Genomic DNA, 15,697 nt, shown 5'->3' with positions numbered 1-15,697 from the left:
AAAGCTGGGTGCGTAAGTTGATTTGTATTTAAGTCCTTTGCAGCTTGGGTAGTGCAGATTTAGATATGTTCGTGTTGATTCTGATGTGTTTCTAGTTGGTAAGTCAATCAAGTCTGTCATGTATCCCGGGGCTTCACCGTAGATAATTTTGTGGACCAGGGTGCAGATTTTGAAGGCAACGTGTTCTTTGATTGGGAGCCAGTGTAGTTTTTCGCGGAGGGGTTTTGCGCTTTCAAATCGCGTTTTTCCAAATATAAGCCTAGCTGCCGTGTTTTGAGTAGTCTGGAGTTTCTTTAAGGTTTGTTCTTTGTATCCCGCATAAATTCCATCATATAAGATACTGGGGTTGGGAGAATGGGCATCTGCTAGACCATCAGGGAATTTTCTGACTGAGGTGGGGGTGGGGCCGAGGGAGTCACCCAACTACTAGGGCATTCGTTTTGCGCCTGGGCAGGGGAGGGAAGGGGTCAAGGGGACCACTGGACAACCAGGGCAATTGAGACTCGGGAAGGAGGACCGGGGAGCCACCCGACTACCCAGGCATTTTTTTTGCACCTGGGCAGGGGAGTGAGGGGACTGGGGGAGCCATTAGACCACCACAGCATTTGAGCCATTAGACCACCCAGCATTTTCTTTCAATGTTTGGGGTTAAGGGGAGGGGGTCAGGTGGATGCCACTAGACCAGAGACTTTCAACCTTTTTCATCTCACAGCACACATACATGGAGCTAAAATTGTTAAGGCACACCTCCACAAATGGTCCTGCATTTTACCTTCTACCCCATCCCTCACCCATACATGGTTCAGCATTTTCCCCTCCCCCCCCCCATCTGCATCCCACACATCATCCAGCATTTTACCTTCTCCCACCACTATATAGTCCAGCATTTACCTTCTCTTCCACCCCTTCCATCCTCACAAATAGTCTAGTATCTCTCCCTCCTGTTTCCTCTCGAGCCAGAGACCAGACATCTTCCCTTGTCTCTGACCCCTCCCCCGTCTACCTTTTAAATGTTTTCTTGTCTCTAGCGGTCGGCGGCAGCAAGCAGCAATTCATACAGGCTGTTCATGACAACTCCGGAGCCTTCTCTCTGATGTAACTTCCTACTTATGTGGAAGCAGAAAGTTACATCAGAGATGGCTCCAGGGTTGATGCAAGCACACTGTATGAATCGCTGTTTGCTGGTACTGACCACTAGACAGAAGGAAACTTTAAAAAGGTACATTCCATTCCAGCACAGATTAAGTTGGCCCTACTAATAAATGACCCTCGACTCCTGCAGCTCACCTGCGGACCAGCTGTGGCACACCAATGTGGATGGGTGTAGGGAGTTACATTGCTTGGACAGGGAATATACCTATTTTTCCTCTGTGCACCAGAGCTACTCCAGGATTGACTATATCTTTTTGGCAAAGGGCCTCTTTCCTTTGCTTGCTGGGTCGGGCATTTAGTCAATTGTGTGTATGGTCAGACCATGCCCCGGTGTGGATGGAATTGACCAGTGCCTTGATCCTCAGTGGCACAAAGTATTAGAGGCTTAACAATGGTCTTCTGGATGACCCTCAGCTGGCACGCCAGGTGGGGGCGTGGCTGGAGGATTATCTAACCCATAATGATACTGAAGAGGTATCTGCTGGGCTTTTTGGGAGGGTTTGAAAGCAACTATACAGGACTATTTGATTGGATTGGCTGTGCAGAGGAAGAGGGCCTGATTGCTGAAAATTGCAGAGTTGTGCCAGCAACTTGCATTTTTGGCATCTGTGCATCAAGCGTACCTGGAGGATAGGGCGATTTTATGTGAGATGGGGTGGTCCAACAGCATTTGCGAGACTGAGAGATACAGGGTCTTAAGTACCACCTCTAGCTGGTTCAGCAGTGGTATTTTGAATTTAATAACAAGGCCAGTAGGCTTTTAGCGCACCGCTTGAAAAAATGGCGTACCAGGAATAATGTCCTTTATATTAAGAGTTGGGCGGGGGTGGCATTACGGACTGATAATTTTAAAGAGCTTTACACACCAGAGGGCACTGTATTGGCTGCAGACCTGGAGAGAGGAATGTGTCCCCCCCCCCCCCCCTCCAAAATTGCAGGCTGCCTATGCCTGGTGAGAAAGCCCTTTGTTAAAAATTTACCAGCACAACACTGCCTATAGGCACATATGTTTGTTAAGGAAAACATTGGCTTAATATATAACATTTTTGGTGCACACCTCCCAGCTCCTTTTCCTAGGAAACTCTGGTTTTCATGACACTTAAAATAAATATGTAGCGTGTTTATTTGCATATACTGGCTTTTCTTCATGATTGATTTATATATTTTGGATAGCCTGGGAAATAAAGCAGGTCTATTGTTTACTCTGAATGTCTACAGTCATAAGGTTTTCATTAATAACAGAAAAAAATGCAGATCATACAGAATACAGCTGCTAGACTAATATACAGATTGAATTGATAAACTAGTGTTTCAACTCATCTTAACAAACTGCACTGGCTTCCCATAGCAGAAGGACTCAGGTTCAAAACTGCTTGTTTAGTTTTTCAAATTTTACAGGATTTCACCTCTGAACTGCTGACTAAGACCACTTGGATAGGTTTGGTCCAGTCTATCAGACTGCAAGAACAACTGATGCTAGCGTCACCATTTCAATAGACAATTCGAAATCAGAAGATTTTCAGCTCTCTCTGTACTTGGAGTTAAGAGCCACTGCCTCTGTGGAGAAGAAGTGAGGGGCAGATGTGATTAATTCATAAAACATGTTTTCAAAGTTTCCTGAACAAACAGCTGTGTTTAGATTGGGAAGAGACAGAGCTCAGGACTACTTTGAAACTATCTGTTTATTGCCATCAGAACAGAAAACAGCTACCTTAGCTTCAGGAATAGGCTAAAAATCTTTCTCTTCCCAAAGACTGCTTCATAACAATCCATTGACTTCTACCTCCTAGTAGTTTCATCCGTTATCCTTTCCTATAATGCTTTTGGTCTCATGCATTCCACCAATGGTCTGTAATTATTGTCATACCTCACACTAACAGTATGGCTTCTCTCACACCTAGAATGTAAAATGCACTGAACCCCTGGAAAGGGGCTATTAGCGATACAAGAATTGATTTGATATTAACATTCTTCTCTAAGAAGGAAACCAGCTTTAGAAGCATTCCTTTTATGTAAGTTTTTTAATGCAACTGGTATACTTTATTGCAAAGCATACTCTGCTAATACAATTATCACTATATGGTGGAGATAGGGCACTGAGGCTTCATCCCTTTTGATTGTACTCCATTGTGTGGTTTCATATGATTAAAAGCTATCCAGCTTCAATTACAAGGAGTTTATATTCTGCGCGTCCTAGTACAGCGGCAGCGCACAACTGACAACATTAACTACTCACCGCTCAGGTTGCCACTACCACAAACCCCACCCATAAGAGGAAGACACGCCCTCCCTTCAGTCCCACCCAGAATTGTGATTGATGATGGCCCAGCGATGGCTCTCTTTTCTGTTGCTTCGGTCTGGAGGAATAAACCATCCAATCGTTAAGGAAAGCTTTTATATTTTTTAAATAAACATATATTATAGAGACTACCTTTTAGAATATTATATCAAACCTCTTCAGTATTTTTTATTGTGTCATGTATAACTTGGGGTATTCGGGGGGGGGGGGGTTAAAGAGGGAAAAGGAGAAGCTGATGTGGTCTCCCTAGATGTATGTGAGTGGTGGTATGCCCCAAGATGGCGGTTACGGCATGGTGATCGGGAGGCCGAGGAGGATTTGGAGTGGACGGAGTTTCGTTTTGAGTTTTGCTCGGGGAGTGGAAGCTTAAAGGTGTTTCTTCTCTGCGGTCATGGTAAGGTGCCCGGAGTGATATACTGGCCGGGCTTGTAGCCTCCCGATGCGAAGTTTCACCTATTTGAAGGATCTCTCACACTTCGAGCTTTTTTTTTTCTCAGAGGAGAAATCAAGTGGCTGAGGCAGTGGGAAGAAATTTTGCGTGTCCCATTCGTTTACCCAGCACCTATAAGTATTTGTGTTCTGAAACCTGTGCCTATATTTAAGAGTTTGTAAGAAGAGTGCGCTCTTGAGAGCACAATTTAGCCATAAGAGGAGTGTGTTTTCACTTATATACACTGTCAGCTAGCACATTTGCTTATTTCCGATCTGAGGAAGAAGGGCAACCTTCGAAAGCTAATCAAGAAATGTATTAAGTTATGTCCAATAAAAAAGGTATCATCTTATTTTCTTTTCCATGTTTTATTTTGTTTGATTTCTATTGATAGCCATATAGTAAGAAAAGCAAATAGTGCTACACACCTATATCTTTGTAAGTTTATAGCCAACGTGCATTATCTGAAAAATTTTCTTTGGCCTTCAATATCTCTCTTTGAAGTGATAAATATCGCTCTTGGAGATGGTTCACCCTAGAACTGCATTATTTGTCTCTTGATCGATCCTGATCATCTTCTCCAAAAAAACTAAACAAACCCCAAAACAAAATAAATCGATATGCAGTGCATGGGGTAAAACCAAGCCTGGATGAGCCAGTTTCTGGTGATGTGAGATGGAGATATCTAGGAGCCACCTCTGTTGCTTCTGTGGATTGCGGTGCTTAGAATGAGAAAGGGAGAGTTGAATTTATATTGTCCATAGGCTTTCAAAACATTGCTGGAGATTTTCCAGGAGTTTTGGTAGATACGTTCTCAGCTGCTGAAACTCAATGGTTGTAGCACTGAATGTGTGATTTATATAGGATCCTGCTAGTGCTAGGTATTTGTGACCCGGCCACAATTGGAGTTGGTTAGTGCGGTGGACTTTGATCCTGGGGAACTGGGTTCAATTCCCATTTCAGCTCCTTGTGACTCTGGGCAAGTCTCTTAACCCTCCATTGCCCCAGGTACAAATAAGTACCTGTATATAATATGTAAACCGCTTTGAATGTAGTTGGAAAAACCACAGAAAGGCGGTAAGTAATTCCCATTCCCACTGTCAGAGACAGGATGAGGGGCTTAATTGGGCTTAGTTTTTTCAGCACTAACTAGAATTCTATAGTAGCACAGTATATCATGTAGAATTCTATAGGGGAGGTCAAACCATTTTCAAATATTTTTGTACCAGTAATTCTGGTAAAAATGTGAAAAAATACTGTGTGTTTTGGGGTTCCGGTGTGTTAATCCACCCCTGAGGAAGACATACAGGCCTAAAACACGTTCTGAGGGGAAGCTTAGGGACTCATTTTCAAAGCACTTAGACTTAACGTTTTGTAAATCTAAGTGCTTTGAAAGTACGCCTCCACATAGCTTTGTAAGTCTAAATGCTTTTCCACATATTTTATGCATTTATAATCTGCCTATGAGCTAGACACTGTACAGTAATACATATATGCAGCATAACAAAAAGTTTTTAAAAAACGTATCTTGAAGCAAAACCACAATACCCACAGAAATGTAAAAATATAAAATGTGCTTTGCTGGGTGAGACCAAAGGTCCATCAGACTCAGCATCCTGTCTCTGTTATCTGAAGCAGGGCCCATAGGAATAAAATGAGTCCAGTGGCAGATAACATGCTGTTTAACTTTCAGTAAAATACCCCATCTGACAGTGGTCAGTCTGGGTCACTAGGATGTATTCATCAAATCCCAAAAACTAGATCCAGCTCCTGTAGTTCCTCACAGGGATGAGTGATAGCATTCCAAGATCTGCTTAATAAAGAATTTTTATGTACTCTAGAAAAATGTGGCCAAATCCCTTTTAACCCAGCTGTGCTAGATGATTTCACCACAGCAAAGGTTATTATTCCAAGAAAAAAAAAATTCTCCATTGTGTACTAAAGCTGTTGCCTGTCACTATCTTCCAGTTCTGTTAACAGTTTGAAGGCCTACATGACCATTCCCTAGTTGCAGCTAGTGCTTTTTCCCTGAAAACTGTCAAAACTACCCCTATTATTGCCTTGCCTTTTCCTCAGGGTAAAAGTGGGCCCATTCTTGATCCACATATGCACTTTTGGTAGTTTCCAGACAGCCTATGTAAATGGATTTTGTAATTGCCTTCGCCTGGTGAGAGATTGTTAAATTTCATGATGCCTAGCTTCTTATGTGTTTTTGTGTTGTTTTTTTTTTGTCCTAGTCTAGGTTTTATTTAGGTTTGCATATATGTGTGTGTGTGTGTATGTATGTATGTGTGTATATATATAATATAAATTACAAGTTTCTTAATGAAATGGCAGAATACAAATGAGAGGATTTTCTTTTCCAGCCTCACCGAAGGAAAAAACCTTTTATAGAGAAGAAGAAGGCTGTCACCTTTCACCTGGTTCATAGGAGTCAGAAGGACCCTTTGGTAGCTGATGAAACTGCACCCCAGAGAGTCCTGCTGCCAGCAGAAAAGGTACACACTGCAGGTTTGGACAGTGCTGGCCCTACACAGCATGCCTGGGAAATCCCTATCCCAGCACTGCCATATCAACACTCCCCAACAGATATACCCAGATAGGCAAAGAGGGAAGCGCAGAGCTTTCTCTGCACTGCTACTGTGATTTTTGAATGCATAAGTCCAATACTAGAAGTATTTAATAAAGACATACATTTGTGCAATTCCAGCTTAGATTGTGTTTTCTGCCTTGCTCCCTCTAATAACGATGGCTTTTCACAGCTGATTGTTCAGCATTGCATAAGGGTTCACACTTCCAGGAGGTGTGAGAAATATTAAGGATTGTTTTGGGAAACGTTTGATGTGTGGTCTTGAGTATAGCAGCTGATATATAATGCGTGAGGGTACAGTGAAAGCCAGGGAAGCAGCAGAAGGTGAGTCTAAGAGGTGAGGGATACTGATGACTGCAGGAGTGATATCTGGTGAAGCGGGGATCCTATTTCGTGAACTTGAAATGGTCAGTGGGAATAGTCTGAGGGAGGCCTGGGTACTTAGGGAAAGATCCTACCAGCAACAAAAAAGAACATGGCAGGCGATTTAGCTGTTGCCAAGACCTCAGAATTTGGAGTCTGTTTCTCTGCAGGAATTTAGAGTAGAGACAGTCACAGAGGGGCGAGATTGTGTGTCATCTGTGTGCTACAGGCCCTATAAGGTGAGACTTTAGCACCTGCAGTGGTCCTCAGCCAGTCCTCGGAACATGGCCAGTCAGTCTGGTTTTCAGGGCACCTACAATGAATATGCATGAAGACAAGGGGGGACAGTGGGGGTAAGGTGTGCAAATTCATATCTTGCGTCTTCCTTGTGGATGCCCTTAAAGCCAAACTGGCTGGTATGTGTTAAGGACTGGGTTAAGAGCCACTGCCTCTGTGGAGAAGAAGCGAGGGGCAGATGTGATTAATTCATAAAACGTGTTTTCAAAGTTTCCTGAACAAACGGCTGTGTTTAGATTGGGAAGAGACAGAGCTCAGGACTACTTTGAAACTATCTGTTATAAGAGAGTGGGTTGGATATATGGACCAACTTCCCAGTGGAGGCAGCAGGGCCAAATTGAGAGCAGAATTTAAGAATAGAGGAATAGTGGCATTAAGGAATCAAGGATACAACTCAATAGGATCTGTGGGATAGAAATAGTGTGGGGGGGAGCCTCTGTAGAGGCTTGGCAGTCTTTACTTACCATTGATTTATAAAATTGTTTTGAATTGAGATTCTTATTTTTTTCAACACTATGCAATGAGTGCAGTAAAACTAGTGTGACATTAGGGTAAATCTATACAAGACTCATGAAAAAACACTAGTATATGTTGAGCTTTTCAAACTCGTATATTGAAAAAGGAGAAAATCCCTCAGAAATCTATCGGATTATGAATCCTAGGTTACAACGGATATGTACTTTCGTTTTTTTAATACAAATTCGACTTTCACGTATTTTCAGTTGATCGAGCTGCAAACAAAATGGGGCTCAATAAACTGAATGTTTGCAGCTCGATCAACTGAAAATACGTGAAAGTCGAATTAGCAGCACATGTTTCTGAAGAAGCCACATACGGGTGAAACGGCAGCCCCGTCAAACATAAGCTAAGTGTAGCTCTTTGTACATTCGGCGCTTTGAAATTGAATCTCACACAAATGGTCGCACTTTTTGATTTAAGTTTAGCACTTAAAAAAAACGAAATTGCATAAAAAAAGACAAAAGTAAAAATGCAAGGAGTTTTTATAAAATCCCTATGATAGACACTAATCAACGGTTAAATTCACATTCATATCCATTGTAACCTAGGATTCATAATCCAATAGGTTTCTGAGGGATTTTCTCCTTTTTTAATATGAGTTTGAAATCTCAACATATGATAGTGTTTTTCATGAGTCTTGTATTCTTATTGTTTTCCTTACTTGGTGCTTCAGCTGTTAATGTTGTATCGTGCTGTTCCCTTATTTGGGAGACCTACCCCATGTGGGGTAAGGTGCAGCCATTTTGGAAGATGGTGGCACGGAAGCAGAAGCGAGTGGGAACCGTGGGGGAGGGGGGGGGGTAATCAGGAGGGCTTGGGAAACTTAATGGGGGTAGAGTCCACTAGACTATTAGTGATTTATTTTTGGAGACTTTGAGTGTTAGGGATGGAAGGTCCATTAGACAGCCAGAGATTTCTTTGGGGGTAGTGTTTGGGGGGGGGGAATGAATCCCTTCGAGACGGAGGAATATCGGTGCATGATGGAGGGTCTTTTCTGGAGTGGGGGATAGAGAATCATGGGTTCCACTAGACTACCAGGGATTTTTTGGTTTGGAGGGATGGAGGCAACCCGAGGTAGCAGAAAATGGAGGCTGTTAACCCTTCTACACTTCTCAGACGTGGCATTCAGGTTTCCACATTGTGCTCACTTCTGGGGAAGTTTTCTACATCGGGGGCAAATAGATACCAGCCTCCATTTTAATATGATTCACTCTGGTGGTGTAACACAAGGTTTTACTTCTGCGTCCTGCTTCCAGAAAGTTGATTGCAGATGTGCTAACCACTTATTTCCTTCTGCGCTAGCTTTCTGCATCGGCTCCTGAGTTAGCAAAAATTAACAATACTAACGAGATGAGGCAGGGAGACAGTCCCAGTCATCACACAGCAATGGCAGTTTTGGATAGGCTTTAAGGTACATGTCTGCTGAAACCATTATCTGTGGCTTGTACTGCAGTGGCTGCGTTGGAGTGTTCTTTGTACCGGTGCAGCCTTTTGTTTAACACCTTCTTTGTTTATTCAATGAAAGACAGAGACAGAGAAGAGGAGAGAGGAGCAGAGGCAGTTTGGGGTTTTCTTTGACGATGACTACGACTACCTTCAGCACCTGAAGGAGGCCTTAGGCCCCTCGGAGCTTGTCCCTGCCACAGCACCCCATCAGCAAAGCCCCAGCGTCGATGCAGAGGAGGAGATTGTGCAGATTCTGGTAAGATTTTTCTTAGGTGCTTCTTTCTGCAAGATTGGCATCATTTTATTTTTTCTGTTATAGTGGTGGAAAAACAGCGGTGCAGATCAGCTGCTCTCTGACTACCTTACTGCTCTCTTTCTTTATTAGGGAAGCGGGGTGGCAATACAGTGAAAAACAAATTCCAGCCACTATTCAGTGTGCGGCCATCCAGCATTTTTGGCAACGCCAACTGTCATGGATAGAATTGGGCCTGGATATTCGGTGCTGGCACAGCATATCTGGTTGTGTGGCAATGGCTGATATTTTTATTTATTCTTATGTCCCACATTATCCATAAATTAATTTCAGTTCAGTGTGGCTTACGGTTAATGAAACTCAATTAAATTTAATGATATACTGTATAAAGTTACAATTATCAGTAGCTCAGTCAAAGTTTTAAGATTTTTGCGAAATAGTAAGTAATTATTTATTCCTCTTATTTCCTTGGGAATTTGATTCCACTGTTTGGATCCCAAATAACTTAAGAGTTGCCATGAATTGACTTATAGGTTATGTTTTTGCAACTGGGGAGGTGGAGAAGTAAATAATCTCTTGTTTTGGGTCTGCATTCCTTCTAGATAGATCATTTAAATCCACTATAAAACCTGATGCCATGCCAAACAAAATTTTGAAGATGAGGGTGCTGGTTTTGAACATCAATCGTGCTTTATTTAGGAGCCAGTGTAATTAGCGGGGATATTCAGTAGTAGTAGTAGAGTGAAGACTGCATTATATGTGGTCCAGCATTGAATTCCTGCAGTGCACAGGTAACTTCTAGATCCACCCCAACTCCAGCACTAACTGGAGTGGTGGGGAGGGCAAACAAAACTTTCCATGCAGGCCTGAGTTGGTGACACGAGTTGAAGCAATAATCGTACGCTACATTGGTGCTGGTCTGGGGCACTCTTAAGTTACAGCAGCCATGGGGAACACTGTCGAATGCTGCAGTACAGAACATCTGTGCTTTGCCCATCCTTGTGCCATACACTCCTTTATGTACCTTTTTTATTTTTTGTAACAAAGAGAGGGAACTAAGTACAAAAACAAACCAGGCAAAAAAACAGCACAAAGGGCCTTTAAAAACAAAAGGGAACACAGTTTTTTTCATATAAAAAAACTTTTAATGGTAAACTTTGCTTGAAGAAAGACCCGACACGGGCCGTGTTTCGGTGCCGCCGCACCTGCGTCAGGGGTCAGTTCCGGCATTCATTTCCTCCTCCACAGCCTCCCTCCAACCTCATTGCTCCCTCGCGGGCCGCGCCTCCCTGTGTCTTGATGTATCGGAAGTGACTGTGTTCCCTTTTGTTTTTAAAGGCCCTTTGTGCTGTTTTTTTGCCTTTTTTATTTTTTAACATTTCCTTCAGTTTAGTCTCTTTAAAAATTTGAAACCCAGTTGTAACATACTTGGAAAATATTTATTTTTTAACATTTCCTTCAGTTTAGTCTCTTTAAAAATTTGAAACCCAGTTGTAACATACTTGGAAAATATTTATTTTTTTCTAATTTCAACTTCATTGAATAATATGACAGAATACAAAACAGGGCATCAAAGAACACAAAATAAAAGCGAGGGCTTTATTAAAACTCTGTATTTAAGACATTGGAGCTCATGGAAGCTGATTTTTGAAATGTGTTTGTTCATTCCACTGAGTCTATAAGAACATCTTCAAGTCGCTCTAGTGAGGGTCACAGAGTTCTAACAAAACATTTACTTGTTTTGCCCTTCGAGTTGTCACACGATGACTTCAGCATGAAAGTATCCTGGAACAGAAATTTAAAACATGATGGCAGAAAGACCGTACAGTTTATCCACAGTCTGTCCATGCAGTATCTCTACAGTCCTCCTTCCTCCAGGGTCCTCAGTGCTTGCTCCATGTTTCCTGAATTCAGATAATGTCCTTGTTGCCACAGTCCTCTGGGAGGCTGTTCCATGCAGTCACAGCTTATCCTTTAGGTGTTCTCTGTATTGTTGTTGCTAGATAGTGGTTGTCGGGTCATGCAAGCCCATGATACTGTGTGGCTTGAGGTCTAGATGCAGTAGCTTGGTAAGACAAACTTAGTCTTGTATTATCGCATCCTATTGACTGACTTTTCTCTGTTTTATTATGTGGGTTTTATACATCTGCTTTGTGTAAAAGGATATTGAAAAGTGCTAATAAATAAATAATGTATCCTTGTATGATATTGTATACCCAAGGCTGTTTTTTAACTTGGCACCAAGATGTAGGTCAAAAAAGTATTACTGGTAATACGTGTTGTGACCAAACTGTGGGCTTTAAGCCTGTAAACTGTACTGATTATTTCTTGAAGTGTATTTCCCTAGTTTGGCTAGCAGGTGGCACATGTTTATATTTAAAGCTGTTACAGAGAAATGACAGTTTGTTTTTTTTTAATCTAACACAGATAGGAAATAAGATGCAGTATACTTTTGAAAACTTGTTGTTCTACGCTCTGATTGTCCCAGGAGCTCAATTCATCTAGGATATACTGGCGTTTGCCCCAGTCTTAGCCAGGGAGAAGAGAGAAAGATCTCTTTTCTGAGGCCCTATGAACAGTTATATTTGATAACCTATGAGCAGCTATATGTCCTGATCTCTCCACGTGCTATATTGATGTTTAGATAGTGTTATAATTGATCCATATTTCAGGCACCTGTTATTGTTTTGCTGATTGCATCTTTTCTGTTCATTGTTCTTATTTTTCATGACAATAAACATTTTTAGTTTATTGCCTCTATTTGTCTGAACTGACTAAGAATCCTGGTGGTTTGTGTATTGGGTCTGTGTGTGCTTTCTAGGAACTGTGGGGCCACTGGGAGTGTGGTCCCAGTAACCTGGGAATCACTGGGGATAATTTGAGAGCAGGAGACTCACCCAGAGGTGGTTGGGATCCAGTCAGTGGGAGGAGGGTGCTAGTGTAGAGCACAAGCGGCAGGTGCATGCGGAGCTGTCCTGGGGATAGACCGTCTAAGTGGCCGCAGAGTAGCCCCAGTTGGGTGGCTAGGTGTTCTTGACACACATATATAGAATATACAAAACATTTATTCATACTACTATAAACACATGCACTTAAAATCCAATACCATACTAATGAAATGAGGGAATAAGCTTACAAATCAGTCTCTGAGACCCGAACACAGTCAATTACAAGTAATGCCATGGTTCACAAAATGTTCTTGACCATCAGGGTTCAAGGCTGGGTTCCCTACTTTGTCCCAAGTGAACTCTGTTCCTCCTGAAGAAGCCAGGTGGCGAAATATGGATCTGTATTGAGGACAGACTTTTTTCTGAGGATTTTATAGCAAATAATAGAAGATTTGGTAAAAATCTTTTATCTTTGGAACATGAAAGAGGGGTGTTATTCCTCATGGGCTCTTGCATATAGACCTATCCATGGAGGTTTGCTTCTGGATATTCCTGAATAAATAACAGGACTCTTGACTTGTTTCAAGCTATTTGAGGCACTGAATTTGGAAACACAGCTTGATTTTCATTGAGTAAAGAACAGTTTTTGGACTGTGGCATTACTTGTCATGTACTCTGCTTGGGTCGTAGAGACTGATTTCTGAGATTATCTTTAGTGTGTATTCATTTTAAGTGCATGTGTTTATAGTAGTATGATTAAAAGTTTTGTATATTCTATATAAATGTATTATCAGTAATAATTTTTTTGAGTTAGAAATACCAGAACTACAAATTATATCTTGATTTACCCCTGTATTTTTAGTACCAAGATGTAGGTGCCTGGGACGTAATTAGTACAAGTTCTATAACTGCTCCAGGGCACACCTAGGTCATTGTAGAATACTGACCCATTTGCAACAGGTCAATGCTGGTTCAAGTTGGTTTGTCTGTGTTCCATGCAACGTGCACAGTTAGGCTTGGTGACACAACCCCTCAGTTACATTCTAAGCATGGCCTAGCACTTCTGCACGTAACTGCAGCTCTTCTAATCTGTACCATACACATGCACTTGACATTAGGTTACAAAATTGCCTTTATAATGTTTAGTGGCAGTAGTGAAAGGGGCAGAAAGATTTATTTATGTATTTGACACTTATACCCCACATTTTCCTGCACAATTTCGAGTTCAGTGTGGCTAACAAGCTCAAAAGAAGTCATTACAAAATAAGAAATAAAATTCATAAACTCACACTTATAAATGACAAAAACATAAAGCATACTTGAGAGAATGGAAGGAGGGAGACTAGGCACCAGGATCAATTGACAGACATTTCATGAAAAGGAAAGATTTCAAAAACTTAGAAAAACCAAGTAATCATGTTGAGATCTTGTATTTTTCAGCAAGGAATTCCACCACTGAATACCTTGGTATGAAACAGTTACTGAATAGATAGACTTACAAACTACTTTCTTACAGGTGGGAAAAAGAAGATGCAGGTAGTCTCTTACACCAAAGATGAACCAGCTCCCTCCTCCTCAGCCTTGCCACTGTACTGGGCATTCAAAACTCCCATCTGCTTTCCTTCAGATATTAGAAGCTTTCTTAGCATCTTACTTCCTGGCTGATTAATTATTCTTTCTATCCCCTCAGGCACCCTCTATTAATTTGCCTTCCTCCGTGTTTGCGTCGGAGTTTGAGGAGAATGTCGGGCTGTTAAATAAAGCGGCCCCTGTAAGAGGTATGCTGGGAGGAGGCTGTCTTTTCGGTTTTCTATTTGTATTTGACGTATGTATTTTCTCAAGGTCGCACAGGTGCGTACATACCTTTATTTTAATAGTCTTAGAGCTATCTGTAATGGCTCACAAATGCTCATGTGCAAGTTTCCACCTGCTCCAAAGAAGGTGCGAATAGGTTCGTTACTATAAAATATACACACGCACTGCAACTCTGCACCTCCTGGGCCCTAACGGCCCTACAACCCATAGGGTAATCTTTGACTGGAATTGCAATTTATACCTTCCTAAAAAAACATTTTAAAATGCAGAGAAATTGGGAAAGGACCAAATATGGGATACAAATAGCAGTGTGTTGGCTGTGTGAAGTGTTTCTGTTTTACTTTGTTTATTAATTTTATATAGGTGATGTTGTAAGTCATCTGTCATCCACATGTGGACACAGATGACTTGTTAATCCAGGGGTTCTCGGGGAACCCCAGCTGGTCAAGTTTTCAGGATTTCCACATTGAATATGCATGAGATGGATTTGCATACCAAGGAAGCAGTGAATGCAAATTGATGTTATGAATATTTATTGTGGATATCCTGAAAACCTGACTGGGTTCCCCCAGGACAGGTTTGGGAATCACTGCAGTAATTGCTCCACTGTCGCAGTTTTTAAAAAGGTAAAACATTTTTTTGTTTTAGGAGAAGAGGTCTAGAGTGTCTGGCTCATGCAGCCATTTGTGCTGATGACATAATTTCCCCCCTATAAATAAATAAAAGTTGTTTTATGTTAATCTCTGCTGTGTTTGAGAAGCAGAGTATATATCAGTGATTCCCAAACCTGGTCCTGGAGGCACCCCAGCCAATCAGGTTTTCAGGATATCCTCATTGAATATACATGAGATATTTGCAAGCACTGCCTCCACTGCATGCTGATCTCTCTCATGACTATTAATTGTGGATATCCTGAAAACCTGAGTGGCTGGGGTGCCTCCAGGACCAGGTTTGGGAACCTCTGGTACATATTAACTACATTTTGTGAGTGTACTTAGAAGAACCCTTTTGTATATGGCTTTTCATGTGGAAAATGCTTTATAAAATTAACCCCAAAATAAGAGAAAAATTTCGGTATATATGGTCTTCTGTGTGGTGCGCAATTGTAGATTTCTGGAGCAAGGGTGGGTGTGAGGGCAGAGCAAGTGTATGTCACCTTGACTGATATTTCTGAATGCTCCCTTAGGCCCTCGGCTGGATTTGGACCCAGATATTGTCGCGGCTTTGGATGACGACTTTAATTATGAAGACCCAGACAACCTTCTTGAGGATGATTTCATTGTAAAAGCCACTGGTTCCGCAGAAGAAGGGTTGTCTTGGTACGTGCTGCCTCTGAGTTTATACTCTAGATCAGCAGTGGAACTGCAGACAGAGGAATTTGGGCTTAGAAATCACTCACTTAAGCCTTTTTGTTTTGTGCAGGCTTTGACTACACGTCTAGGAAATGTTGACATGCTTTCTTGATTATTAGAACTGCTGATTTTGAGCAGGAATTATGGGAATGCAACAGAACCCCCCCCCCCCCCTTCCCTCATTCATCAACATCAGAAAGACAGAGTTGTACTAAAACCAAAACATAGTCAGTTTTGCACTATTTCGTTTAATGACCCACATAAATGCAGATTTAAGTTTTCCTACTGATGCT

The 15,697-nt window shown here is 41.8% G+C and overlaps 1 protein-coding gene across 1 annotated transcript in view; it reads left to right on the top strand.

The window, feature by feature from the left end:
* Positions 1 to 3,717: 3,717 nt before the first annotated feature.
* Positions 3,718 to 15,697, top strand: part of LTV1 (LTV1 ribosome biogenesis factor) — a 35,418-nt gene continuing 23,438 nt past the window's right edge. The window contains exons 1-5 of the mRNA XM_030195516.1: positions 3,718 to 3,845; positions 6,248 to 6,379; positions 9,176 to 9,352; positions 13,928 to 14,015; positions 15,239 to 15,371. Of these exons, the coding sequence (XP_030051376.1) occupies positions 3,843 to 3,845; positions 6,248 to 6,379; positions 9,176 to 9,352; positions 13,928 to 14,015; positions 15,239 to 15,371 (533 nt within the window). The 5' untranslated portion in view covers positions 3,718 to 3,842. The remainder of the gene's footprint in view (positions 3,846 to 6,247; positions 6,380 to 9,175; positions 9,353 to 13,927; positions 14,016 to 15,238; positions 15,372 to 15,697) is intronic.

This window comes from Microcaecilia unicolor, chromosome 3 (genome assembly GCF_901765095.1).
Source record: "Microcaecilia unicolor chromosome 3, aMicUni1.1, whole genome shotgun sequence".
In the NCBI taxonomy this organism is placed as follows: domain Eukaryota; kingdom Metazoa; phylum Chordata; class Amphibia; order Gymnophiona; family Siphonopidae; genus Microcaecilia; species Microcaecilia unicolor.
The sequence above is the reverse complement of the archived record's forward strand: the minus strand, read 5'-3'. Positions and strand labels throughout refer to the sequence as shown.